General features: G+C 46.8%; 1 protein-coding gene across 3 annotated transcripts; it reads right to left on the bottom strand.

Moving 5' to 3' along the window:
• Positions 1-545: 545 nt before the first annotated feature.
• Positions 546-27,248, bottom strand: ISM2 (isthmin 2). 3 transcript variants are annotated; one of them, XM_082230752.1, is made up of 6 exons: positions 26,173-27,248; positions 9,043-9,306; positions 7,012-7,354; positions 6,078-6,218; positions 4,913-4,990; positions 546-3,918 (listed from the first exon to the last, which is right to left on the bottom strand). In XM_082230752.1, the coding sequence occupies exons 1-6, from the start codon at positions 26,308-26,310 to the stop codon at positions 3,401-3,403; spliced, it is 1,482 nt and encodes a 493-aa protein (XP_082086878.1). In that variant the 5' UTR covers positions 26,311-27,248; the 3' UTR covers positions 546-3,400. The 3 variants fall into 3 exon arrangements, with proteins under 3 accessions (XP_082086878.1, XP_082086880.1, XP_082086879.1); XM_082230754.1 differs by lacking the exon at positions 26,173-27,248 and adding an exon at positions 26,040-26,150; XM_082230753.1 differs by lacking the exon at positions 26,173-27,248 and adding an exon at positions 11,882-13,595.
• Between the last annotated feature and the right edge of the window lie 446 nt (positions 27,249-27,694).

Raw genomic sequence — 27,694 nt, 5'->3', positions numbered from 1 at the left:
GAAGAAAACAGCATGATGGACTGAGATAAATTTGGCTGTGGACTTAAGATCTCCAGGCCGACAACATACAGACAAATGGACATGGGGAATCCAAACCGGGGAAGGGAGGGGGAACCTTAGAATCCAAAGGCTTTGTAACCAACTTTTTGAATTTCTCTATATTTTCTATCTTATATTCTTTATAACTTTGATACTTTACGTTTCTGTTTTTTCTTTTTTTTTTAGAAAGGGGGAACTCGTGGAAGAAATGAGAGCGGATCTTGGGGAAAATTTTGTTCTATTATAAGACGAGGAGTGATGCTAAGATGGTGTAAATTTAAATTGGTTTATGAGTATAATATATTAGGTTTGGGATGAGAACTTGTGGAACCAACTTGGATAAAGGGGAATACAATCGGGAGGGGAAGGAGGAAGTCCCAGAAAGAAGGTTATGAAAAGAAGGGTCTAAGTTAGTTTCTCTTTTTCTTTCTTTCCTTTATCTTTCTTATTTTCCTATTCTGTTATTATTGGAAATTTTAATAAATATGATTAAAAAAAAAAAGAGAGAGAAAGAGAGGCTTTGGGTTTTTTTAAGGAGATACTCTAAAAAGAAAGAAGGGTCTTGTTGCAATGCCCAAGCTGACCTACTTCTCCTCTCCCCCAACAGTCTTTTGAGTGGTCCAAACATCTTGAGATCATGGCTTGTCCATCATGGAGTCTGCCAGACATGTTGTGCCGCCAGGAACACACAACAAAATTTGCTGGAATGCCTATAAGGCCAATCATCACTTACAGGGGACTAAAGGCCATAAGATGAAGTTCCATAAACTTAAGACATCACTAATAAAACTGGTAGAAGAAGGGACAGCCCACAAGCCTCCAATTTCTGGCTGTGCATGTCCTGTGAAAGAAGATGGTTCTGGACTCTGGATCATTGTCCAACAAAAGGCTCCTGTCCTTGGAGTCAGTGGCCAAATCCACTTTCACATGATACATTTTAAGCACTAGGCTACCACTATAAATAATCACAGCTCCTCCCAAATAATTGTGGGAGCTCTATGATGGGAATAGGCTTCTCCTACAACTCTCAGCATCCTGAATGAATTACAGCTCCCATAATTCTTTGAGGGAAGCCACAACTTTTTAAAATGGTGACAGTGGTTTAAAAGTATGGCATGAATGTGGCCTCGGCTCAAAAGAACCTTGATATAAAGGTCAAGGCAGCAATCTTACTTGATTGCAAACCAATTAAGAGTTATTGCTATTGACTTCAGCAGGAACGAGAGATGTGTCCCCAAGCTGGCAAACACCTTACAGAGCATCAGGGAAGGGTGAACGTTGTCGTAGGAATCTGCATGACAGATAATGCAGAAGCTACATTATAATACAGAATCTTGAAAATATGACCTTTAATATTAAGAGAAGAGAAACCTCCTAGTTCTCAAAGTACAGAGAAAAGATTAGGAGCGCCTAGGCAGACTTTCTGGCTACCAGAGAGTACTAAAATGGTGACGGCTATGCTCTGCATGCAAATGTGGAAGTTGGTACTGAGTACAAAATTTAGCACCCTAAAATTTTAAGTTTATTTTTTTTTTAAAAAAGGAACACCTTTCCAGCTGATGCCTGGCAAAATTTCACAAAATGGAAGAGAAAACAAGGGATTCAGTCTGATGGCTCTTTGCCCTTCTTCAAAACTAGGAAAAGTAGACTAAATTGTGCAAGACAGATATGCAAGTTTGCACAACTACTTTGCACAGAATTGTGGGCTTGCTTTATTTAAAGCTCTAGAGCACCAGTAGCTCTAGGACTAATTCCTTCACTCACAACCCAGCTGTCATCCACTGTATCAAGAGGCAAACCCGTCCCTTTACTGCCAATGATAAAGGAACTAGACCAAAAGTTAAAATCCCAAAACAAAAGAGAAAGATGAAAATTGGAAGTTGGATCTTTCCCTCCCAAGTTGAGAAACCAAACAGCAATGTGAGAAATCCATGACTTGGTTGTTCCAACCAATCCTCTGCCAAACATCAGATCCAAAACTCAGAATGAAGTTCTATATCAGGGGTGGCTAGATATGGCTGAACTACAGCTTCCATCATCCCTGACTACTGGCTGTGCTGTCTGGAGCTCCAGATGTTGCAGGTGGTGTCCAACAACTGGAAAGAATTGTGTTGGCTACCTCTGGTATATGAAATTGAAATGGTTTGGCTGGAGGACATGGACTTTGTTCTTTCCCATGCTATTGACTGAGGTTGCTCAGAACTGCAACTTTTCCCAGGACCTGGCTTAGGATTCAACTATTGAGTCTTGTCAGCAGAAGCCTTGAACAAGGACTTCACCCTGCCCCCAACTCTCCTCCCCCTGCCCCTCCAATTGGTTCAGGGTTTTTTTTTTGGGGGGGGGACTGTGCTCAGGATTGTCCCGTCTTGCAAGCCGAAATGCTTGTGTTGACAGAATGATCAGAAGGGCAAGATGTTCAGTTCCTCCCCTGGAGTCTTATAAATGAGTTGGGCTTAGTTTTCTGTCCTGCCTCTGGCCTGAAGAGAAGAATAAGTTTTAAAACATTTGCTTGCTTCCTTATCAGACTTGCTGGGTAGAAATGAGACCCAGATTGTTCTATCAACCCAGCAAGAAGGGTTGGCTTCATCTGCCACTCATCCACTTTAGGGGATGTGTTTTCACAATACATCCCAGAACTTACATCCCAAAGCACGCACACACAATCCAGCACCCCTCCATCCCAGTTTCTCCCAAACTGTGTGGAACATCATCCTTTCTCTTGCCCCAGGACTACATCAAGACAACAGATGCTTGAAGCCAGATCTGTCACTCTCAATATGTCCAACCAAGTTTCCCTTTTAGCTAAAAACAGAATTTAGGTGTATTGAGTCATCCACCTTGAGACTGCTTACAGACTCTATGCAAAACCTTCAAGCACCCGATTAGAGTTTTAGGCCATAAGATCTCCCAGTCTGCCTTTGTGCGACAGCTTGTGTGCAGTATAAAACGAGTCACAATGGGCCTTTTGAAAGACACCTTTCCTCCCCCTTCCCTCTGGCTCTTCCCATCCCTATAATCCCTCAGGATGGCCATAGCAAGCCTTCTGGTACAGCCCATTTGGGCCAATTGTGGCAACTTTTGGGTAACGAGGAAGTCAGGAAAGAAACTGGAGGCCCCTATGTAGAAGACAGGGCAGAAGCCACTGTAGAGCTTGCACTAAGGTTTCCTACAGACTACCTGGGAATGCAACCAAGGGAATGCAAAACAAGCAGCGGCTCTGTAGCCATTCTGAAGCGGAGGCCTTTGTTGACATAAAAGCTGAGGGGAGGAGAGAGAAGAAAAGAGGCCCTGTTATACTCCCTAGTCGCGCGGGAGACCAAAAATGTCCTGCTCTCCATGTCTTTTGGGTTTTTTTTCTGCGTTAATACTCCCTGGCCTCCTGTAACTGAGAGAGGTATTCTTCCTCTGGGGGGTTGTCAGCACACCGTTGCCCGTTATTCGGAGGCCTCACGGCGTGATACCTGCTCCAGTCCCCTTTGCAGAGGATCCAGGGCAGCATATCGACCTTGTAGTGCAACTCGGGGGAGAACTCGGTGCTGATGAGGTTGGGGGCCCCAGCCCCCTTGCCCCGCGTGATCAGCCTGGCGCTCTCGTCGTAGCAGCAGTGCTGCGCAGCTAGCGTGGTGCTGTCCAGGGAGAGCATGGAGCGCAGGCAGAAGCGGGCCGTGGGCTTGTAGATGTCCAGCCGCTCCTTGGGCCCGCTGGCATCTCGCCAGCGGAAGGTCTTGCCCTGCCGCTCGTCCCGCAAGTTGACGGCGCTGTAGACGGCTTCCAGCGGGTAGGAGCAGGGGCAGCTGGGCAGGTCCGACAACACTTTGCTCAGGTATTTGTTGAGGAAGTCGCTCTTGCAATTGAGCCACTTCTCACAGCTGTCCACATCTGGGGAAAGGGTACAGGGGGGAGAGAGAAATGGCCGTCAGACAAAACAATATGCCGTTGACAGCTTATCTTGGGTGGTACTAAATCAGGAGCAGGGAATCACAGGCCCAGAGGCTGAATGTGACCCTCTAGGCCAGAGTTTCCCAAATGTGGGCCTTCAGCTATTGTTGGACTACAGTTCCCATCATCCCTAGCTACCAGGAGCAGTGGTCAGGGATGATGGGAATTGTAGTCCAAAAAAACATCTGGAGATCCAAGTTGGGGAGCCCTATTCTAGGCTTCCCTGTCCTCTTGGGACTCTTCCCAAGTCACATGCCACACTGGCCCCCGCTACGTGCCCTCAACTTGAGCGATTTTGCTGGACGGGAATGTGTCCCTGAATTGGGGCAATGCCTCTTGCTTGGATGGGTGCAGGATGGAGCAATGTGGGGGTGTGCATAAAGCTCTGGAATGTAGCCTACTGCACAAAGGGAAGCGACATATCCATTGCCCTGGCCACTTTTGGCAATATCCCCATCCACCTCTGCTTTGGGACATGTGCAGCAGCGGCAAACAGCCCCTGGAAGGAGGCAATGCGTTTCTCAGGCTGAAAAAACGTTCCCCATGGCAATGTCCTCCCCCACCCGCCTCCCAGCACTCATTCCAGAGAGATCCTTTAAATGAGAGGTCCACAGTCTCTCTAATGGCTCTGCCCCTTCGATCCAGAGCAGCACAGAGCTTGGAAAAGGCAGCCCAGGGAGAGAAGTGGTGTGCTTTCAAAATGTGGCCTTAACCTGGGAAGGGAAAGGTGCCCCCTCTGCCTAGGCAGGAGCAAGTGAAGACTTCAAAAGTGCAGGCCGTGTGTGACAGAGTGAGAGAGAGAGAAAGAGAGTGAGTGAGAGAATACAGGTGTGTGCATAAGAAAGTGAGACAACCTTAAGATTATGATCAACTCACTCGCTCAGCTCCTTGTGCAATTTCTTAGCGTAGCTGTGCTCATTTGGAATTTACTGACCTGAGTTCAGGATCTCTGTGGCGTTCTCAGCTTCAAATGGTGTCTCTTCTGTGGCAAGAGACAACTCCCCATCTACTCCTTGAGGGAAGCACAGAAGCAAAAGGGTCAGGGCGGAACCACATGCCACTTCAAAGGTGTTACAGGAGCTGGGCTTCAATCTCCAACTCTGTATACATTTTCTGTCCACAACTCCCAGGCCAAAATGTGACACAGACGAACACAGACACACACATATAGGCCCAAAGTTTGCTTTTGACCCACAACACTCTGAGTAGGCTTTCAGTTGATGGCCTTATATATCAAATGTGTCAGAGAAAAGAAAGGAGTTACTGAAATGATTATCAGGATGGGAAAAAATGGTTTCCTGAAAGCAAGAATGGATAACCTGTGACCATCAGTTATTGCTGAACAACAACTCCCATTATGCCTGACTGCGATAGGGGTGATAGGAACTGAAGTCCAACAATATTTGGAGAGCCACCATTACTCTGAAACCAATTCCTCATGGAGAGGGACACCCCTTTTCACAAAGTGCTTCATTTCGTGCAAGCAATGTAAAATAGGAGACGGGGTTGCACATAACCAGTGATTTTGGCAACAGTACTCACCAGTACAGAGTACCTCACCTCTTTTATTGCAGCCAATGGCAGCCATTTTATGCTGGCAACCGCAGCACTTTTATCAACACACAAGAGCAATGTATACAACAATTGTCCTGTTTGAGAAACGCCTTCCATTTGTGCAGCAAAATGTCCTTTCCCTCTCTTCTCCCCACACTCCCCCAATCTGCTCCAGAGGGCTGGAGGGACCCCATGAGCCGATTTAAGGCACAGGCCACAGAGCAGGGAAGGAGAGGGAAAAGATGCTCCTTTGCACAAGTGGAAATCATTGCACAAATGGAACATACAACCATGAGGAGAAGAGTGGTGTTCTCAGCACCTGAGATGTCAGAATGGAAATGACCTTTTGCCAGAGAGTCAGACCACAAGCACCCCTACTGGAAACTCACCCCAGTCCTCTTGGGATGTTTGAAAAATGATCCTCTCAAAATAGAGGGGTCACTCTCTTTACAGATGAGAAAGCTGCAGTTAACTGCAGGAGCTTTGAATAGGGAACAAGAGGCAGACAAGAAAACAAGGCAGGGGTGGAAGGAGAAAAGGCATACCAGGACAGCGGTGCAGGTCACAGGTCCTCGACTCCGTCGCAGTGCAGGCATAGCCACAAGACCGGGTTCTTTTCTGGTTGCCAGTGCCACAGGTCACAGTGCACGGAGACCAAGGGCTCCACTCCTCTTCATCTTCATAGTCTGGAGAACATAAGAAAAAGGTCTCTCTCACACACATTTCTCCCTTATCACCCAGCAGCCTAGATCTCTCACCCAAACCTATATTGTGCAGCTAGAAATCCAGAAGAGGAGTCTGGCGTGTGCCACCTCACCGGCTTTTCCTGCCAGGCACTCCACACCCACTTTTAAATGAAAGCTGCGATTCCCAGAATTTTGCACATTGGTCTGGTTTTGGCCATACAGTGCCTAAAATTTCAAGGGTTACCCTACCTAACGGCTCAAGATCTTTTGGGCCTGATTTGCAGTCACTTCATAGGTTATATTTTCCATTTCATGTTGCAAAATGCACGCACATTATGCAATATGAAGGGCAGAGCAAAAGTGTTTTTCCAATATACACAATTGTCACATTGATGTATCTACAGCGGAAAAAGAGGACATGCAAATCTTCCTCTCCTCTCTCTCTCTCTCAGTCTGCATAACGAGTTAGTATCACATAAAGCAGACCTTGCCCACCAACTTCACAAATGGGTTTAAATTAGGAATTCTCAAGCATATGTACAGGAGAGAAAGCACAAATATGGAAGGATGCTTATTGGGATTACTGGAATAATGCAGGCATTTCAGTTGGATACACCCCAGATTTCCCCATAACAAATCAGCTGGACCACTCATCTTAACTGGAGAGGAACAGAGGAGATAATGAACTGAAAAGACCCTCTTGCTCTCTCCTGAAAATGCTCTCCTGCCCCTTAACAGTCAATGAGTTAACGCAGCTCTGTAGACCTACCAAGGGCAGCAAAGGGAGCCTCACCGTAATTATACTTCTCTTTGAAGATCCAGTTTTTCTGATGGGGCCACCGCTGGTCCCAGTCACCTCCCACTCCACTCAGCACCGTTTCTTCCTCATCATACTCTGAAGTGTAGTCATCATCCTCCTCTTCATCATCGTCTTCTTCTTCCCCCCTGCTCCTTATGTCCAAATTGTCCCCTTCCTCCCCTTCCTCCATGGGGTCCGTGTACTCCCAGAAAAGTGGCCAGAAGAGGTCTTTGTGGGACAGCCACTCAGAGGAGGTCAGAGACCAGTCATTGCTAGTTTCCTTCAGGAGGTCCATCTCCATCTCAGCCTGAGGATCATCCACAACCTCAATGGTCACCTGCAAGTAATGGCACTGGGTAAGAGGGTTTATGGGGCACCACCACTAAAGCACTGTGGGGTTCCTTTAAGAGCAACAGTACATCCTACATTCATGTATTTGCCCATTCGAGCTTTTACCACTTCTCTCTCAGTTTAGTGCTGACCAAGACACTCACTCAATGTCCAATAATTCTCCATGGAGCCCCATTATCAATCCAGTTAGGTCATGTCCCAAACCCTGCTTGCAAAACTGCTTTTCTACTTAAGTGCATATAATAAGCCACTAAGGATACTAAAGAAAGCTGTTTGGCCAAGTGTCTGTGACCATTTAACAGGGCAGGGGAGGGCAAGGTGGAAGTCGTTCTACCACCATAAGCAAGAGTATATGCATGCTTATTTAGAAGTAAGTCACACTTAAGCTCTGTAGAGCCACATCAAAAGTAAGTGTGCTTAGGGCTGCAGCACAAGATGAAGTTACCATTTTACAAGAGGATCTTAGCGACTTTGCAAAGTACTGAACAAGACAAAGAAGCATATTGTGCTCATGCAGACTATGTAGGAAATTTGCAGTCATACCAACAGTGCTACTTAGTGTGTGAAGGGGTTAAGGACCATAGAGTCCTAGATTACTAGAGTAGCTCTATGATGTCACATCCCCTCTTCTCCAAAGAGGGGGGAAGTAAGGCCTGTTTCCTGTTCCTTTCTCTCTCTGCCACACTGCACAGGTATGCCTCAACTTTACTCTGTCTCACATATATGTATCTGAGGCTGCTCTTGCTGTATATTTCTCAACTAAGAATAAAATAATAATAAAATAATAGTTGTTGTTGTTGTTGTTGTTGTTGTTGTTGTTGTTATTAAATTAATTGATTGATTAAAAAGAAGATAAAAAACCTTTTCCTATGCTTCAGTTAAATCTGCCTTACAATGAGATTTAAACTCTGCTATTGGGGCTCTCTATGCACAAGCCCTGCGTTTCAAAAACAAGTACAAGCCGTTTTTCTTTGTGTTAAACCAATGGTGTTTGTTGCTTTGCCAAACCACACCCACTGGTGTGAATGAAATTTAGTGTGACATGGCAGTACAGTGGTACCTCAGGTTAAGTACTTAATTCGTTCTGGAGGTCTGTTCTTAACCTGAAGCACCACTTTAGCTAATGGGGCCTCCTGCTGCTGCCGCGCCGTCGGAGCACGATTTCTGTTCTCATCCTGAAGCAAAGTTCTTAACCCGAGGTACTATTTCTGGGTCAGCGTATGTAACCTGAAGCGTATGTAACCCGAGGTACCACTGTATATCGATCGAAAGGCGACCGTTCCATAATGCAACAGGTAACGCAGTACAAAAGAAACATTAGAAACTGGGACAGAAGTGCTAGCATTATAGCTAGGAAAACTAATGCAATAATCCTCATGTCTGAAGGCACCTCTTTGGATTTTAGTCTTTTTTGCATCTAACCCCTGAGACATGGGCATACAGAAAGGCATTCTTGGCAGCTGTTCTGCAACTATGGAATCTCCCTCCCTCCCTCCCTCTTCTGTCCATGCTCCAGGAGTCCAAGTCAAGACCAACTACCCCAAAGCATGGGTCAGTTCTAAGTGAACTACAGATGGTGCCACTTTTTGTTTGTTTGTCTGTTTGTTTGTTTGTTTGTTTGTTTGTTTGTTTGTTCCGAGTCTAATCAATACAGCCCTAAGCCCATTGGCCTACCTGTATATTTGGATTCTGGGCACTCAGGTCCACGTTGGCTAAGCCTGGCAGGTTCTTCAAGTCCAGCACAAAGGGTGTGCTCTCCTCCTGGGTTGCGCCACCTGGCTGGAGTGATGCCAACTGGTTCCTTGCAGCATGTTGCAGTGGCCAACGGCGTTTCTGCCTGTGTGGCATGGCCCGTCCATTTCGCCTCAGGTTCCGGACCTTGTTAGACTGCGGCATTTCGTCTTCTTTGATTGAAGCCGTGTCGGATGAAGTAGAGATCTGGCAATGAGAGGCAGCAACGGAAGCATCATCAGAACCATTCTCCGTTGCCTCATGAAAACTGAGATCTAGCTGCTTTCTTTTTCTCACACCAGGGGCAAGATAAGAGTGGGCACTAGGCATGTCAGCAACTTGCCCCACTGGATTAATGAGCTGTGAATGGGCCAGAATACTGGTCTGAAATATCAAGAGAGCCAGCGTGGTGTAGTGGTTAAGAGCAGTGGACTCGTAATCTGGGGAACCGGGTTCGCGTCCCCGCTCCTCCACATGCAGCTGCTGGGTGACCTTGGGCTAGTCACAGTTCTCTGAAGTCTCTCAGCCCCACTCACCTCACAGAGTGTTTGTTGTGGGGGAGGAAGGGAAAGGAGAATGTTAGCTGCTTTGAGACTCCTTAAGGAGAGTGAACAATGGGATATCAAGTCCAAACTCTTCTTCTTCTTCAAACACACCATATTTAAGCATGCACATTCCTATACCTTGGGCTTACGATGAACACCTAAAGATAATTTTGCTAGTGCATCTCACCTGGTTTTTGATCAGTCCTTCATGGCTCAGACTACATTATCCCTGTGCTTTTTTTCTTTTAACTTTCAAGGACCACCCCATTTAAGCTCAGTTTACTTGCTACACACAAGCGAATGAGTTTGATCTGAGGCCCCGCCCCCCCCCCATGCCAGCCCAGCTATTTTTCAACTTTCTCTGTTACAGCAGGAGTGTGGAATCTCCTCCAGTCTTTCAGATGGACTTCAGCCCCAACCAGCATGGACAGTGATCAGGGATGGTGAGAGTTGTAATCCAACCATATCTGGAGGGCTACATGTTCTCCATTTCTAGCCTGCAGGCTCAGAAACCTTGGTTGCTCACTAACATGCTTCTGGTACTATCTTCTTCTTCTTCTTCTACAGAACCATCAAAATGCGGCCCCCACAATAGCTTTTCACTGGTGCCGTGCCGCACTTTGCATCTTTACCTTTTTGCATGGCAGAAGCATCACACGGAATCCATAACCAGGAGGGGAGAGATTCTAAAAACTATTTGCATACATGTGTAAATAAGAAGAACAGTTTGGATTTGATATCCCACTTTATCACTACGCTAAGGAGTCTCAAAGCGGCTAACAATCTCCTTTCCTTTCCTCCCTCACAACAAACACTCTGTGAGGTGAGTGAGGCTGAGAGACTTCAGAGAAGTGTGACTAGCCCAAGGTCACCCAGCAGCTGCATGTGGAGGAGCAGGGAATCGAACCCGGTTCACCAGATTAGGAGTCCACTGCTCTTAACCACTACACCACACTGGCCAATTATTGGTTCTGGCATTGCATTCATGCCTTTCAACTAATAAACACTTGCATTGGAGTTAATTTTTTAAAAAGAAATCCACAATAGAATCTCCCAGCTTTGAAAAATAAGGCCAATAAGCAACTGAAGGGGCCTGAGGATCATGGTGGTAAGAGTGAGTAAAGGTAAAGAGACCCCTGACTGGATGACTCTGGGGTTGCGACGCTCATCTCGCTTTACTGGCCAAGGGAGCTGGCGTACAGCTTCCAGGTCATGTGGCCAGCATGACTAAGCCGCTTCTGGCGAACTAGAGCAGCACCCGGAAAGGCTGTTCACCTTCCTGCTGGAGCAGTACCTATTTATCTACTTGCACTTCGTGCTTTCAGACTGCTAGGTTGGCAGGAGCAGGGACTGAGCAACAGGAGCTCACCCTGTTGCGGGGATTTGAACCGCTGACCAGCAAGCCCTAGGCTCTGTGGTTTAACCCACAGCGCCCCTACGAGTAAGTAGGGGGCAGGATTAATACTTACTACCTTGTGCCATTTTCCTTGACAAAAACAGCCTGCAACAAGCTATATACCTTGTTATAGTGACGTGTAAGCTTTTCCTAACGAGGAAACAGCAGTAGGTGAGTGGAGAGTTGTATCCGCATCTAGAATATGGTATGGCAAAAAAGGGCTAACCCCCCCCCCAACCCCTGCTCCCATACCTGGTGCACATGCTCAACAGCACTCAGCATATCTTGACAGAACTGGCAAAGACTGGAACCCTAGAGAGATGCTGCCAGCCAGTGTAAACAGCACAGAGCTAGACTGACTCCATGATCTGAGCCTAAGGTACTTTCCTGTGTTTGTATGTTGGTATGAATAAACCAAGGCCCTAATATATTCCTCCGCCACACCGTTTGCACAAACCAACTGCTGTTCCTTTTCATGCATTCTGCGCCACCACCTTCTGTAAGAATGAAATTGCCACACTGGTGCAAACCGCCCCCCCCCATCCTAACCTCATTTTTGAAAAAATAATAATAAACGTACGAATTGGCAACAGCCTAGCAAAATCCCTAGAAAAGATCTTCCTATGCTCTAGGTACTTTAAACTCTTCACCAAGGAACTTCCAACTGTTCCCTCGTGCATCTTGCAGCCAGGAGCTGTTTCCCAACATGCTGGCTGAGTTCTCTGAGCCTGTTCCCTGTGTGCTTACTTCCTTTCACTGCAGGAGCCCAGAATGTAACTGCAAGATTAGGGGAAACAGGGATGCTTGCCTCCCCATATGGGACACGGAAGGGCACTATTACCTGCAATTAGGGCTTGATGGCTTGGGAAGGACTCTTCCCCCTCCATCCCACTTTCATCCTGGTCGCTGGAGCACTTCAAAGGGAACTGGGGCTGGTCCTGACTCACATGAGCGCACACACAAGGCATCATCAATGGATTTACAAGGCCTGCACATCAAAGGACCGAAGCCTGTCTTCCCCTCCCACAGTGAAAGGAAGAGAAAGCAGCGGGGAGATTGTTGGTCTCTCTGCTGTTTTATTTAGGAGTGGGGCTAAGCAGTGACAAAAGAGCTGCAGTAACATCCGCCTCCCCCCTTTCATATACAAGGCTGAGGAAAGTGTGATCATTCTAGACTGCTGGGATCGGGCCTTGTCTCTTGGATCTTTCCCCCGGGGCAATAAGAACAGTTGAGAACTGTTGAGAACAGTTGCAAGATTTGCCATTTTTGACTAAGTTAACTGGTCCAAGACATTTTGCTGCCTGAGGCGATGGACAGGATGGTGCCCCCTCCTGCCCAATGTACAGAATCCAATTGGGCTGGACAAACTGAACCTTACTTCAGCATGGGCAGTAGGACAAAATCCTCCACTCTATCTGAAGGCAGCAGGATACCTTAGGTGGCTCAGAGCAGGCTAGCTTAAGGGGGAACAGGGGTGGGCAAGCAGCTGTTACTATCTACGGCATCTGCCACCTGATGTAGCTGCCTCACCTGCCTAATGGTTGAGTCAGTCCTGCTGGTCAAAGAGAATATGAGAGAGAGAGAGAGAGAGAGAGAGAGAGAGAGAGAGAGATGTTACATCCATGGGCTTCAATTAAACTAAAGAGCTGTAAAGCCGCTAAAACAAATATGTAGGAAAATTAGTATTAAGATGCATAAAACCCCCAAAGAAGAATGCAGCCTTGAAAGAAGACCTACATGCTGCTAGCTTTCAAAAATTGTCCCTAATAGCCTGGAAGAAACAAAACACGCAGAAATAACTCTCTTAGGAAACAGCACCCTTGCTTGGTCACCAAAAAACAATTCTTGCTCGTCATATGGAAGTTAACACATGGCTATCTTCATACCTGGTAAGAGGAACCATCATCTTTACGAATCATAGCAGCACTATTTTTTTCCATGAAAGCAAAACATCTCTTCTTGTGATGCTCCCTTATCCCTCTTCCGTCAGCCTTCTGAAGGACTTTGGCTCCCTGGAAAGCCAACTGCCCGCTGCCGAAATGCTTCTGTGCCTCTTCCTGCAATACTTCACCTTTCTTGTGAAATCTCCTTGCCACAGCTGCAGGTATGGTGAACCTTTAGCACTCCAGATGTTGCTGGACTCCCAACTCCCATCCGTTAGGGATGAAGGGAGTTGTAGTCCCACAACATCAGGATGGCCCTGCATATAAACCAACTGAAATAATGCATATTCCTTCCCTGTGTGAACATTTCTACAGCCTTGGAATAGAGACCAGTCACACCAAATCTTTGTCAAGTACTATATACGTAAGCTCTACTTAGGCGTTCAGTCTGTACATGGATTTTTCGTTGTGCAAGGGACAGCTGTCTCTTCCTGGGTTCATCACTACCAAATGCCTCCCACGGGTTCCGTACTCAAGGTTCTAAAATGGAAAGGAGGCTCCGCAGGTACAGGAAGCGACCTGCTGCAGACCTTTGCCCTTCCACATGTGGCATGCTAGGGCAGAAAAGGGGTCTTCGGGACATGCTGGATTCTCAGGTGTGAAAACAACAGGAAGGAGACTTCCGGGGTTGGCGCGATCTGGGAATGGCGGATTCCCTCCGAGCTCCGGAGGGAATCGGCTCAGCGGGGGACGGGTCTTTGCCGTGCCGGCGACACGGGGACCCTTAAAACCGCAGGCACGGAAGCCTGCGGACTGAAGACTCGGTGGGTGCCTTAAGCGCCCCCCCTGATTCGCAAAGAGCCTTTTTAAAGGCTGCGGAGGGGATACGGGGGGTGGCGTGGCACTGAGAGTCCATCGCTACCTCTGCTGAGCGAAGCCGCGAGCCATGACCGGAGAGCGCTGACTTCCTTCCTTGAAATTCGGCTGAGAAAAAGAACCCGTGAGTTAATTGAATTTGGATTCTAAGAATTTCACCTATTGAATTTGAGACGATCGGGGGATGTGTTAAAAGGAAGTCCGCACCCCCCCCTTGCAGACGATCCAGAGCAACGATAAAAGAACTAAGCTGGAGTGCCTACCCTGTAAAGGGTGAGTTTAAAAAGACAGTAACTTCCAAGATTTGGAAAAGGAATTTTTCTTTTGAGCAGGAGAGAGGAGTGTTGGAAGGGGTATATTTCTGTTGTAAGCAACCCCCCCTCCCGGGCCCGGGAGTGTCCTACTTTGGAGCTGGTATAAGAAGAGCAGAGTTTGACAGCTGTCAAAGCTGTCAAACGGACTGTTAATAGTAGAAAAATTGCTACTTAAGACCCCTCTGGATTAAAAGGAGTTACAATTGAACTAAAATTGTTGGAAACAAAGAATCAATAATAAGACAGAGGACTGTTGGAGAAAAGAACACTAAGTAACCAGATTCCCTCTAGGGGGAAATCTGTGGAATTACAATGGCTGTGGATGGAAAGATACTGGGAGAAATCGAAAGGATGTTTTATTTGGTTGGAATCTTACAGGAACAGACTACGGCTATGAGTGAACAATTGATGACCTTGAATCCTGAAACAAGTAGTTCTGTTCAATGTAATGAGAACCTGGCTGAGAAAGAATCCACAGCTGAGCCGGAAATGATAACCAAAGAAGAGGAGAAGACAAAACAAGAAAGAGAAGAACTGAAATGGGAAAATATTGTCCAGAAGCTGACATCTGTGGAATATAAACAAGGAGACTATTGGACTGAACCTACTACAAATCTACGAAAGATCCAGAAGATGAAAGTGGAGGCCCTGGGAATTTATGAAATCAAGGAATTTAAAATAAAGAAATATAATTGGGGCCTCCACATAGACTCTGACTTTGATTATGTTCAAAATTCATGCCTTGTGGAAATTCCTCAGCAGTTGCTTGCAAATATGGGAAGAGATTTTGGACTGACTGTGAAAGAACTCTTTCGAGACGTGAAGACCGACATAAAGGATTGCCAACTAGGCCGGCGGAGAGGGACTGAAAGAGATTTGAGAGCCTCGGACGTAAGGAATCCGGGCTAATAATTGCTATTTTGGACATGTTTTCGGAAGGGACACAAACCGGGGAAGGGAGGGAGGGAAGAATCTAGTTTCAACAACACTTAAGACTATGGGATTTAGCTAACAAGATTATTATTTAAGACAAAATGGGAAATCGTTGGAAGGGAACTGAGGTCCAACTTAGAATAAATTTAATTTTGCTTTTTTTATATATATAAAGGACTAATATTAAGATGGATAAGGAAATGCCAATTTGCTGATACAAATTTGGGAATAGGGATGCAAGGGAGGGGGTGGGGGGAAGTCAATGACCAGGGTTAGAAAATAAGTTTTTTTTTTGGAAACTATATATGTTTGTTGTTTTATTTTTCTGTTTGTTTGTTTTTATGTTTTTCGTGTTTTTGTCTTTGTCTATATAAAATGTGAAAACCCAATAAAAATTTTATAAAAAAAAAAAAAGAAAACAACAGGAAGGAGTCGCATTGTTTCATTCTGTCCATTTTGGTGCAGTAACTTCTGATTCCACTCCCTGTGGAAGTGGAAAAGAGAACTAACACAATCCTGGGGCGGAAATAATTCATCTCAGAGGAAAGGGTTTTCTGACGATAACGTATCAGGTTGGAGGCATGGTCACAAAGGGCTGAAATAGTGGTCACTCTGCAGAGGGATGCCACGTTCACCTCACGATACCTGCCAGCATATTAGGGTAAATGTGATGCCTCAAAACTTGATAGACAATCTCTACATGGGTGACTCCTAAAGGAGCCTCTCCACCCCCACCGCTCAGCCTGGACACGGAGGTCCTCCTCCAAGGGTCTTCTGACGTTTCCCTCACTGCGAGAAGTGAAGTTACAGGGAACAAAGCAGAAGGCCTTCTCCGTAGTGGCACCCGCCCTGTGGAGCACCCTCCCATCAGATGTCAAGGAGATAAAGAACTACACAACTTCCAAAGACATCTGAAGGCAGGCCTGTATTGGGAAGTTTTTTATATTTGACGTTTACTGTTCTTTGATTATGTTGGAAGTTTCCCAGAGTGGCTGGGGCAACCCAGTCCAATGAGCAGGGAATAAATAAAATTACTATTATTACTATTACCGTTTAAGTCAGTGGCAGTCACCATGGCACCTGGCAGACGCTGCTGAACTACAGCTCCCATCAATCCTGATAAAACCAAAAATCTCTCCAGCCCTAGATAAGAAGCAGGTCCTTGGTGTGTCACTACTAAGTTGGCACCGTGCCCTTTTTGCCTTTAACTGGATTAATACAGTTCTGACCAACCACTGAGAACAGACCTTTCGGTGACTGGCCATCAAAAGGCCTCAATATTACTTTTAATTGTTTTGATCCAGGAGGCAGCTCCATACCCTCCACTGACCTTAGGAGCGGAAATGCTGCCCCCACTAGCTCTGTTCATGCTCTCCGCCCTAGACCTTCTGATCTACACCATCCGAACAGACTAAAACCTATTTTTATTCCTTAAAATATAGCAGCGGCATGATCCACTAACTACTTTGGAGATGGGGCGCGTGCCCTTAAAACCGCAGTGGAAAAAATCTACTGGAATCTCACTGGAAGAGTAGCAGCAAAAGGGAAGGATTAAACGTGGCCCATGGGGAGCCAGACCTACAGAGGACACTAAGAAGTGAGTCCCTTGTGTGCCAGAAATTGAGAAGCACATTGACTAAATTCAAATATTTATTTGCGCTACTTAACCAAATAGAATGCCCCCCCAACCTCTCTACATCATCAAACTTCAAAGTCCACAACAAGAAACCCCAGGTTTTGAAAGCTGAAGCCGGATTCTTTGATAAATAAAGTGGGGTTTCATAGAAAGTAGGATTTTCATAGAATTGTAGTTGGAAGGTACCCCAAGGGTCATCTAGCCCAACCCCCTGCAATGCAGGAAACTCAGCTAAAGTATCCGTGACATATTTGTTTATCAAAAGCTTTTTCTAACCTATCTTTCCAATAAAAATGCTCAAGGAGGTTCACAATGTAATAGAATAATACAGAATAGGAAGTTTTTTGGGCAGCACAATGCTATACCTATTTATTCGAAAGTCAACTCTCTTTTTTCTTATAATTTTTAGTTTTACGTTTTAGAATATTCATTTAAACAACCTTAAAATATCAATGACTTCCCTTCTTCTCTTTCCATGGTTCATTTTGCATAACATAAATCCCTGCATACTTACATAAACTAAACCATTCAGTATTCCATTATTACATCCATCAAAACTTTACACTGTTGAATTTTATCTTAATGCTGCCAACGTTGTGCACGTTCTCCCGCTATTTCCCGCTATTTTTCAATAAAAATTTTCCAATCTTCTTTAACCGTATGTATTCGGAAGTCAGCTCTCACTGAGTTTGATGAGACTTACTCCCTAGCAAAGAAACTTAGGATTGGTCCGCCGGTATATGAATTGCTTCATGAAAAGAAGTCCTGAGTATCCAAAGAGACTGGATGTTGACATAGACTAGGACTGGAGAGACCCGGGTTAAAACCATGAGAACCTGAGACGAGTCCTGCTGGGTGAAGCCAAGGGCTCATCTAGTCAGCATCCTGTTCTCACAGCGGCCAACCAAATGCCAACAGGAAGCCTGCAAGCAGGACGTGAGGGCAAGAGCACTCTCTCCTCCTGTGGTTTTCACAACTGGTATTCAGAGGCATTCAGCCTCCAACAGTGGATGCAGAGCATAGCCACTGTGGCTATTAGCCTTCAATAGCCTTGTCCTCCTTGAAACTGGCAGCTGCCTACCATGAATGTTGATCTGATAGCAATGTGTTCCCTTGTTCCCAGTTGGTTAACTGGGGAACAGCTTTAGTGCAAGCAAGAGCAGAAGGTGGCTGGTGTTGCCAAGCCCAACGTGATCATCAGTTGCAACGGAGGTGTTATAACCATCAAAACAGGGAGGAGTTTAAAGAACACCAAGATTTCCTTCAAACAGGGGGAGCAGTTTGATGAGACCACAGCAGGTGACAGGAAAGTAAAGAGTATTTGTAACATTAGACAATGGGTCGCTCAATCAGTTGCAGAAATGGGATGGCAAAGAGACCACAATAAAAAGAAAAATAGAAGATGGAAAGCTGGCCGTGGAGTGTGAAATGAACAACGTTATCTGCACCAGAGTGTAGGAGAAAGCATGAAGATAGACTCCTTCCCCTGTGTGGTTAGTGGGACACAGAAGCAGGAGAGTTAGCTGGTTCGGGATGCAGAGCCCCAAAAGGCAGCTGCTCTCTCCAAAGAACTGATATGTTATTGATAGAACCGTTCCAAAGAACCTGTATACAGTATTCAACCTAAAAGTATGGTGACTAGTCAATAAAGTGCTTAAAAAAAGAAAAAGCAAGAGCAGCAGCACGACTCACTGCCTCAGCTGGTCACACTGCCACCTATAGTTGGAATGGCAGTATAACAGCTAACCCAGGTTCCACAACACTTTCATCTCGGTATCAAGTCCTGAGTGTCACCTAAGTCAAAGGTCTCCTTTCCTCTATTTGGTTCTCTAGCCAACTGTTCTAGGGTAGAGTCATTTAGGTATGTGCCAATGCTGCCTCTTTGTTGTGACCAGAACATGTATTTATCTATGAGGATAGCTGAAGAACCCATTGTTGCAACATTTCCTCCTTTGGATGCTTCCTTGATTCTCCATTTCAAGGTCTACCTAGGCATTTTGATTAGTATGGTGATAAGAGAGTACATCCTAATTTTGAGGTCCAGCACTGCCATCTACAGTGATTCAGGGGATAAATCTGCCCTTCTTCCATGTAAAGAGAAGCACCATTCCCAGCACATCCTTCTGCGGCTTTCCTATAGTCCTTTAATCGGAGATAACCAAGTCCCATGGAAGATGGGAGGAATGTTGGAGAAATTGGGACAGATAAAAAGAAGTGTTCATTTTTATAAATAGATAAAAAGAAAGCTGAAGGGTGTTTGAACAAACTGGTTGCATAGTCAGCAAGACTTTGTGTTACAAGTCCCTTGACACACCAACAAGGGCCAATCAACAGACCTTTCCCCACTGGAGCAGTCAGTAGTGCAGACAGAGCAGAAGTTCAAAGGGCTGGTGTTAAGTATTTATAGGCTGCTAATTCATACAAGGGACCTGGACAGCAACAGTATTAAAGAAATTTGGAGGAAGGACTTCAGCAAATAAATATCAGCTGACAAACTCGCTAGTTTGGAGTAAAAAGCCAATGTGCTCAGTGCCATCCCAAATAAGAGAGAATTCTATTGAGCTGGAAGAAATGTGGAACACTTGGGTGCCTATTTTCATCACTGGTGGACTTGCCCAGTATTAGGTGCATGAGCAAATATCAGCAATTAAGGGTGAGGAAATCATATCTGAACTGCTAACAACTGCTTAATCTGTTTGAAGGTCGCAATTCCTGCTTTTTTAGGAGCTAATAATTTATCTGCTGGTGGCTGTGAGAGTGGAAATAATTAGAAGGTGGCAGCTGCACTCAGTGGCGTAGCAGGTGTTGCTGGCACCCGGGGCAGGCAAACTGCTGACACAACCATAGCGTCCCCAGAGCCAAACAGGGCTGCGCTACACCACTTGCTTGCCCACCAACTGGTGTGGCCCTTGGCAGGTGAATCCCCGCCAATGCCAACAGAGATGAGATCATGCTGTGGTTGCCCCTTGCTGACCTCCCTTCCTCTGCACTTGCTGACTGTGGGGCTGAGCCGCTCTGGAAGCCAGTGCCTGTGTGGGGGCGCTTGGTTGTGCCCCCTCAGAATTTTGTGCCTGGGGCCACGGCCTCCCTGCTCTCCCACGCTATGCCACTGGCTGCACTGTCAACCAATTGGTGGTTTCTGAGGGGATGGTGAACGGCACTGGCTGAGAAGCTGGTGTATTCTCTATGTGCAGCTAGAGGACCTGGAAATGTGAGCAACTTTCATAAAACCTGGTATAAATTTACTGAATACAGTAAATTGAGTAAGTGAGTCAGAAACAGAGCATGCACCACTACAGATGCCTTGAAAAGTCTTTGCTGATTTAATTAGATGAGAAGGAAAGGCAGTAGGGGTCCTTGAGCGTTTAAATGTTTGGTAATCCACAGCCCTATCGTAACTTAATACTTTCAGACAAAAACAAATGTTCTTCTTGCATTCTACCACAATAAACTCTGCTTGGGTTAAAGTAGATATATTCCTGAGAGCCACCCCTTTTTGTTGCTGACATGTCATGCTGTTTTTAGATTGCTGATTTTGTCCAACTGCAGTTCCAATTACACTTGTTGTGTTTGATGATCTGTAGAATTTCAATGCTGAAGTGTATATTATATTATTCGAGAAACATACTGCATACCTGTCAACTGCCCCCCCCAAATAGGACATCCTTTCCCATCCCCCCAGAGTACAGTGGCCATTTTGGGCGTGTCGCTCTTTCTTGATTTCAGGCTGACATCTCGCCCCCAAAAAAGTGTTTTTTCACATCAGCATTTTTGGCACTGTGCCCCAAATAAGGGTTTCTCGGGTCAGCAATCTCATGCAGCGCCCCCCCCCATGCACATTTTGGTGTGCCATGCCCCCCAAAGTGCATTTTCCATTGTCCACAATCTCACATGAGTTACATGACTCACACAGGATTTTGGACCTGAAGATGGTGTTCTGGATTTGGGCTGCTTCATGTTGAAGGGTACAATATTGTCAGTCTCCTCCCCTCTCCCTGATTCCAGTGCATCTCTCCCCCACCTTCCCCGGAGAAATCCCACATCCTTTCCTGCTTCCACTCCCCTGGGACTTGTAGCATCAAAATTTCTGGAATTTTTCAACATTACTATGCTCACTAGGGGCAGAAATTGTTGCTTCCCAAAAATGTGCATTAAAAAGGTTCCACAGACATCATCAAGCAGCCTTTGCCTTCCCTGTGTTGCAACAACTTCAGCTGGGAAAGCCCTTTACGGCTGCAAAGGTTAGAAACTGCAGATCAAGTGCTCTCAATTTCCTGTACATGTGCACCCCAGTAACTGAAGAATGTAAGTTACACCACCTGCACACAGTTGCTGGACAGAAAACCAGAAGGGGTGCGTCATGCAAACAGGATTGAAATACAGCTGCAGAGCACAAATTATGCGCTCCAAACAGAGTTGAAAAAGCAGGACATATATCTGAGTGTCAAGTTCCTTGCAGAAACCTCCAGGGGATTCCCCCATCTATACATCCAGGGAGAAAGTCGCTAAGCTGTCTCATTTGACAGAGCATAGATTTAAGGAGCAGCTGGCTTGGCCAAGCAATGCAGCCGCAACTCTGTCAACTGGGGTGGAGGGGGAGGAGAGGGAAGGCAGCATGAAGCAGATGTGAGCTGAAGACATCTGTGCGGCCTCTTATCTTGGGAAAGACGTTACACAGAGGCCTGCACCTGGTGCCCTCTGGGTTATGACACTCCATGTGCCACTGCCTGTTGCCCTGAGAGCACCCAAAAACACGCCTGCTCCCTTCCTCCCCACCAGTTGGTCAAGACGGATGCTTGCCTAGGCCAGCAGCCCATAAGGGCAGCAGAGCAGCTGGAGATAATTAGCAAAATATGAGCTGGGTTGAGGGTCCTTTTAGCCACGTTTGCTGTGCCGAATTGAACATGCGTGGAGGAGTAAATGAATGAGCAAAGAGGAGCTGGAAAGGGCAGTCATAAACAGTGGTCTCTGCACCTTTCACACTGGAACAGACAAGTGCAGGAGTACATTTCCACCACAGTGATTCCTCTTTTGACCTCTGTTGTCCGTCCCCCCCTAAATTAGGTTGCCATCTCTTTTCCTGCTGCAGTCTCTGGGGCTTTGACAACTGCATGCAAGACAGCAGTTCAACAAGTGCCAATTGGTCTCCCACACTTCACCTCCATGATGTTTATAAATCAGAAAATGCAAAAGTCAAAAGCAACCGGTTTTTTTGCCAGAAGCAGGAGGCAGCTAGAAGAAAGCAACATCCAGCCAAGAAAATGACTGTCAACAGATGATTTTAAGGTTTGTTGAGAACATCGTGCTGAGCTGCTGTCAGAATTGCACTTCTGTGATGTCACAACAGCTCCAGTCGATGGAGGTCTCTAAAACTGCTCCCACATTTATCTTAGGAATTTCTCATTTGATTCCTAGTTACTGAGGCTTTAGGTGGGTGAGTGGCCGAGAAAATCTGCAAAGTACTTTTTGTTGTTGCTTCATATCAGCTCTTTGTTTTCATTTGACCTCTCATTCATTTCTTCCACCACACTGCAAACTAAAACAGCCCGCCTAGGTAGGGTGTGTGGAAGGGTTAAGAATATATCAGCTCTTCAAACATGTGCCTCAGAGGGAAACTCTTTGATTCCCCTGACAGAAAAGTCAACAGACTTATTTGTCCAGAGAAACTGGATGAAGTATCTCCATCCCAATGAATCCCATCTCCTCTCAGCTGGCTCCCCGCTGTCTCAGACCTTTCTTGCCCCACCACAAAGCCCCCCCCCATTTTGACTAAGATAATTTGGCACTTCTCAAAACAGAAGCTTGCTATCGAAGGATAAAGCACCTTCCTTTGCACAATAAGCCCTTTTCGGCCAGATGCTGTTTCCGTGCATGTTTTGTGCCTGCAAACCCGACCTCAAGCCAAGGACAAAGCAGGGGGCCAGGGCACTTAATTGCTGAAGTAATGAAAAGGTAAAAAAGCACATCTAGAGAAACAGTGACTCCCCCCTGGGTGGGGCAGACATTCCACACACAGAGGCAAAGCCAGCCTCCTCCATGCTCAGCCAAGGCACATGAGCAGCTGCCCCCCCCCCAAAACCACACACCCCCTTGCCCCCACCTGGAGCCATCATTTACCCACTGTCTGTGACAGGACAATTATCTGCTGCCAAGACAAGGACAGACGTCAAGAAGGGAGAGAATGACGCCCGTAGGTCAGGAATAAGCAGCAGGAGACAGATGGGCTCCGGAGAAGGGAATCGCCTGCCTTCATCCCTGGCCACAAAATTGAAGAGAAAATAAACCTTACAGGGACAGTCAGGGCAGGGATGACGCTGAAAGGAACGCGTCCCAGCAGCGGCTCTGATGGGAAGCCTCGTAAAACATCTACTTTGTCTTATGCCTTTGTCAAAGTTATTCTGTTCAGTGTTAACTTCCAGTAGCTATGGGCAAAGCAATGTTCAAGAGGCCTTGGTCCAATGTTGAACACTCACAACCCCACAACATCAGACTCCGTGTAGCATCAGACTCCTCAGTGCCCCAAATGTCACCCTACTCTTCTGTTGGCAAATTGGACTGATTAGAGTATATTGTGAGAGAATATATTGTGAAGAAGAAGAAGAGTTTGGATTTGATATCCCGCCTTTCACTCCCTTTAAGGAATCTCAAAGCGGCTAACATTCTCCTTTCCCTTCCTCCCCCACAACAAACACTCTGTGAGGTGAGTGGGGCTGAGAGACTTCAAAGAAGTGTGACTGGCTCAAGGTCACTCAGCAGCTGCATGTGGAGGAGCGGAGACGCGAACCCGGTTCCCCAGATTACGAGACTACTGCTCTTAACCACTACACCACACTGGCTCTCTGTGGAGAAACACAGTAAATTTAGACCCTGGACTTAATGGAAGGGGCTCCTTTTTAGATGGCCATGAGTTGTTGGTTAGAGCCTGGTGCTGAGAACACCAAGGTTGGAGGTTTGGTCCTTGTATGGGACAGCTGCATATTCCTGCACTGCAGGGAGTTAGACTACATGATCCTCAGGGTGCCACCATTCTATGATTCTATGCTTACTCTTCAGTTGTGAAGCACACACAATTCACATTTCTCTTCTTTCCACCCCTTGAATGTCATTCCATGCTTTGCAACTGCTTCTACAATTCCTGCTCTGCCTGAGCAAAAAGCCAAACAAAAAAACAGTTGACTTGGAAAAATACAAAACTGCCTTACTTCAAGTCGGATCATTGGCCCAGCTAGCTCAATATTGTGGACACTGACAGAGTACATTCGCCTGGAAATGTCAAGGACTGAATCTGGGATCCTTACAAGAAAAGCAGATGTTCTACCGCAGAGCTACAGGCCATTCCTCTATTCTATTGGGAATAAGGACAATTCCATTGTATAAAAGAATAATATATACTTTGCAATAAAATAATAAACAGAGCATCCTGTTACTAGAGCAGAGTATAAATTTAACAGATAAAGAAAACTATTCATGAAATACGTTAGTGTGCACATACAAGGTAGCTTTCTTTCTCTCAAACAGATTCCTATGACAAATGTAGCTACCAATCCTAACTACATCCAGATACCAACTGCCTATAAACTGATTAGAACTCATAAAAGATCTCTGTCAAAAAGGGGGAAAAATCCCTGAACCTATGGAATTAATTGCCACAAGATGTTGCGATACGTGCATGATTGGCTTAACAAAAAATTCAATATGCAGAGGTATATGTCAATGGCTATAACCACCACATTCAGAGCCAATATTAAACAATTATATCCACATATGTGGGCATAATTGCCCTGGGTATAAATGCGATGTGACCTTTCCAAAGGCAATTTTATCATTCACTGTCAGAACAGAAAATGCCAAGCTAGACCGACTGTTGGCTTCGTCTCCCATGGCAATGTCGCTATCAAACCCAGCAACCCACAAGCAAAGAAGAGCTCCCAGGTAATCCCACAACCTAGAATGGTGGTCAGAGAACCAATTATGACACCTTGAAGGAAAGGTAGGCTACAGATGTAATAAAACAAGGCTCAGTTGTTACTGGGACAACAACCACTGAGGAGTGAGGATTGTGCGTGCGGAACAGCTACCCTTAAAACAAAGTGCTCTTGGTGTTAAGTACATCGAAAGATGTACGCCCTGAAGTCAACAGACATGTGATTGCAAACACACGTGCTAACAGGCAGATACACTTATTAGGGGCCTTTGAATGGCTGCAGCTCCTCTTTTGAGTGCACACTCCTGGGCAATCCTGCATTTGTGTTTGCCCTGAGTAATGTGTGAAATGACCTGTGCAGCTCAGCTGCAATTGCAAAAGGGAGAAAAATAAGTTTCTACTTTCATAATGTTCTATTTCCACGGTTGGAAGCAATATGCATCTGAAAGCCAGTAGTGGGAATCAGAAGTGGGGAGAGAGAGCACTGTTGCACTCAGGTTGAGCTTTGGGGCTTCCCCTAAGTATCTGGCTGACCAGAGCGAGACAAGGATGCTGGACAAGACGGTCCAGTGTCCTGATTCAGCTGGCTCTGATGTGCCAGAAAAACATTATGAATGCAGCGCTGGATGCAGTTATTATTTCCTGGGCATAATCCTGCTGATGCCATCCTTGATGCAACAAGAGGATGCTTTCAACAGAATGGAAAAACAGTAACCACCCCAACCTCCAATGCTTCACCTAACTGGTATCAATGACTTCAGAATGTAGCCAAGGCCATCAGCAACAATGACATCTGCCTATGGAGATGAAGGCTGCACCCAAAGCCATAAAGTTAGTACTATTTATTTACACAGAGGAGATAGAAACTTAATTGTCTAGAGCAAGGGGCCATCTGTGTAAGAGCCGGACTTTAACCCAAGTGCTCCCTGCTGAATTTTGGGAATTCACACTGAAGCTCACGTTTGTATTTAAGAGACAATGCTTTGCCACATTGCTCTCAAAAAATGCTGTACTTGCTGGTGTGCTTTCACTTTTAAAACTGACCAGATTCTGAAGCAGCCTTTTGGGTTTAAGCAAATGCTTAAAGTTAGAAGTACAGTGGCCTTGTGAGTCTCAAACACCACATAAGATCACTACCTGGTGCTCCATGTTCCAGCTCCATGCTTGCTTGGTTATGTACTCGTAGTGACTGCTGATGTGAAAACCTTCCACTTTTACTAGAAAGGATGCATATACAGGAAGGGTGAGAAAATCCAACACCTTATCCAGCATAAAAAATGTTAACGGAACACTAAACTGTGTAGTGTTGACTATATGCACAATGTACAAAATTGGTTGTGCAAATGTAATTTGGATCAATAAAGGGAAGGGGAGGCATCACTTCTATCATTTTAGTGACTACCTGCCTTCAGATCACAGAAGTCAGCACTGACCTGGGTTTAAAGACCCTGGACCTCGCAGAGTTTATTGGCTGTCAAGAGACGAAGGGGAGACAAGCTGGAGTAACAATGTCATCTAAGTAAGGCCCTCCTACTCTCTAAGCGGCAATGCATTGCTTCCACTCACCTCTACCAACTTATAGTTCCTTTCCTTCGGACTGTGGTTGCGCTGTTTCCTCAAGGGCAGCCCTTTCGCCGCATCGAGGCAAGTCGTCAGAAACACGAAGCTAAGGATAAGCACAATTTTCCCTCCGATCTTAGACATCTCTTCCTCCCAACTCCACCGCTCCTCCTGGCCAAGCACACACTACTCACAAGGCGGGCAGCGCGCACCAATAATCCAACCTCGCCGGTCTCGCAAGAAACCAACCAACCCACCCAGACCCTGAAGGAGGAGAACGGAGAAGGAAAAGACAGATGAGAAAAAAACCAGGAAAAAAACAATCCAAGCGAGAGCAATCCTTTTTTCAGCCTTCTGCTTCGAGACTGCGTCTCTGGAAAGGTCCAGAGAAGCAGAGTAGCTCCAGAGTGGGCGCGAGAGAAAAGATTAGGGGAGGGAAGGACTCTCTCTCTCTCTCTCTCTCTCTCTCTCTCTCTCTCCTACACGCGCACGCACGGCGCCCCCCCCCTCCGCGGCTCGCGTTTCCACTGTCCCTCTGATCTCTCTTGCAGTTTGCTGAGCACGTTTTAATTTACTCGCCCTTGCTGGTGGTGGCCGGGCCAATGATGCTGGAGAGTAACTGGGGAGAAAGCGAGGAGGAGGAGGATCCGAGATGTGGAAGAGAGGAGAGCCGACGGGGAGTGTGTGTGTGGGTGGGGGGGGGATTCCCTTCTTTCACTCGCGGTCCCCCCTTTCGATAATCCTTTGCGCAATCCGGCGTCTCCTCCTCCCGCGCCCGGTCCCCGGAGTCCCTTGAAACAACTCCGGAGCGCGCGGCGCGCTGATCCCGCCGAGCCGCTCCCCTCCTTCCTCCGGGGGCCACAAACCGCTGCCTTTGGCGCCGCGGGGAAGGGTCGTCCTCCCTTCCGCAGAGCTCCCGCTTCCAGTCTCCGCCGCCGGCTCCATGCACCCGGGATCCTCTTGGCGACGTTGGCGCTGTCGTCGCCGCCACCTCAGCCCCGAACGGGAGGAGCCCGAGTCTCGCCGCTTTCCCTTCCCGCCGCTCGGCGCCGCTCCGCCTCAGCCAGCCGCTCCTCGGCCCGCAGCAGCCGAGGTTACCTCGGCTGCGGCTGGCGTCGCGGCAAAGGGCTCCGCTCGGGCCGCGGACGAGGCGCCTCTCGTGGAGCTGGCATTTTGCGGGGCGCGCTCGCTTGCTCCGGCTCTCCGCCCCCCGCCCGGCTTCGCAGGCGAAGGACTCTTTGTTCTGAAGGCGCTCGGCTCTTCCCTCTCTCTCTCTCGACGGCTCTTCGCAAAGTTTCCCCGGGGGCCGAGGCGTCCCTTCGACGCCCGAAGTTGCGACTCCTCCGGCACGAGGCGCTTTGCCCCCGGCCCGGCCCAGAGCTCTGCGAGGCAACCCAGGTCCCCTTTGCTCCGCTGCCGCCGCCGCCACCCGTCCTTCTTTCCCTGCGCAGACTCGTGCCACGTGCCGGCCGCCCCTCGGCTCAGCTCCCTTTCATCTTGCCCGCCGCCCCCTTCTTCGCCAACGGCC

The sequence above is a fragment of the Podarcis vaucheri genome (assembly GCF_965113315.1).
Source record: "Podarcis vaucheri genome assembly, chromosome: 1".
In the NCBI taxonomy this organism is placed as follows: Eukaryota; Metazoa; Chordata; class Lepidosauria; order Squamata; family Lacertidae; genus Podarcis; species Podarcis vaucheri.
Note: the sequence above shows the minus strand (reverse complement) of the source record. Positions and strands in the feature narration are given on the sequence as shown.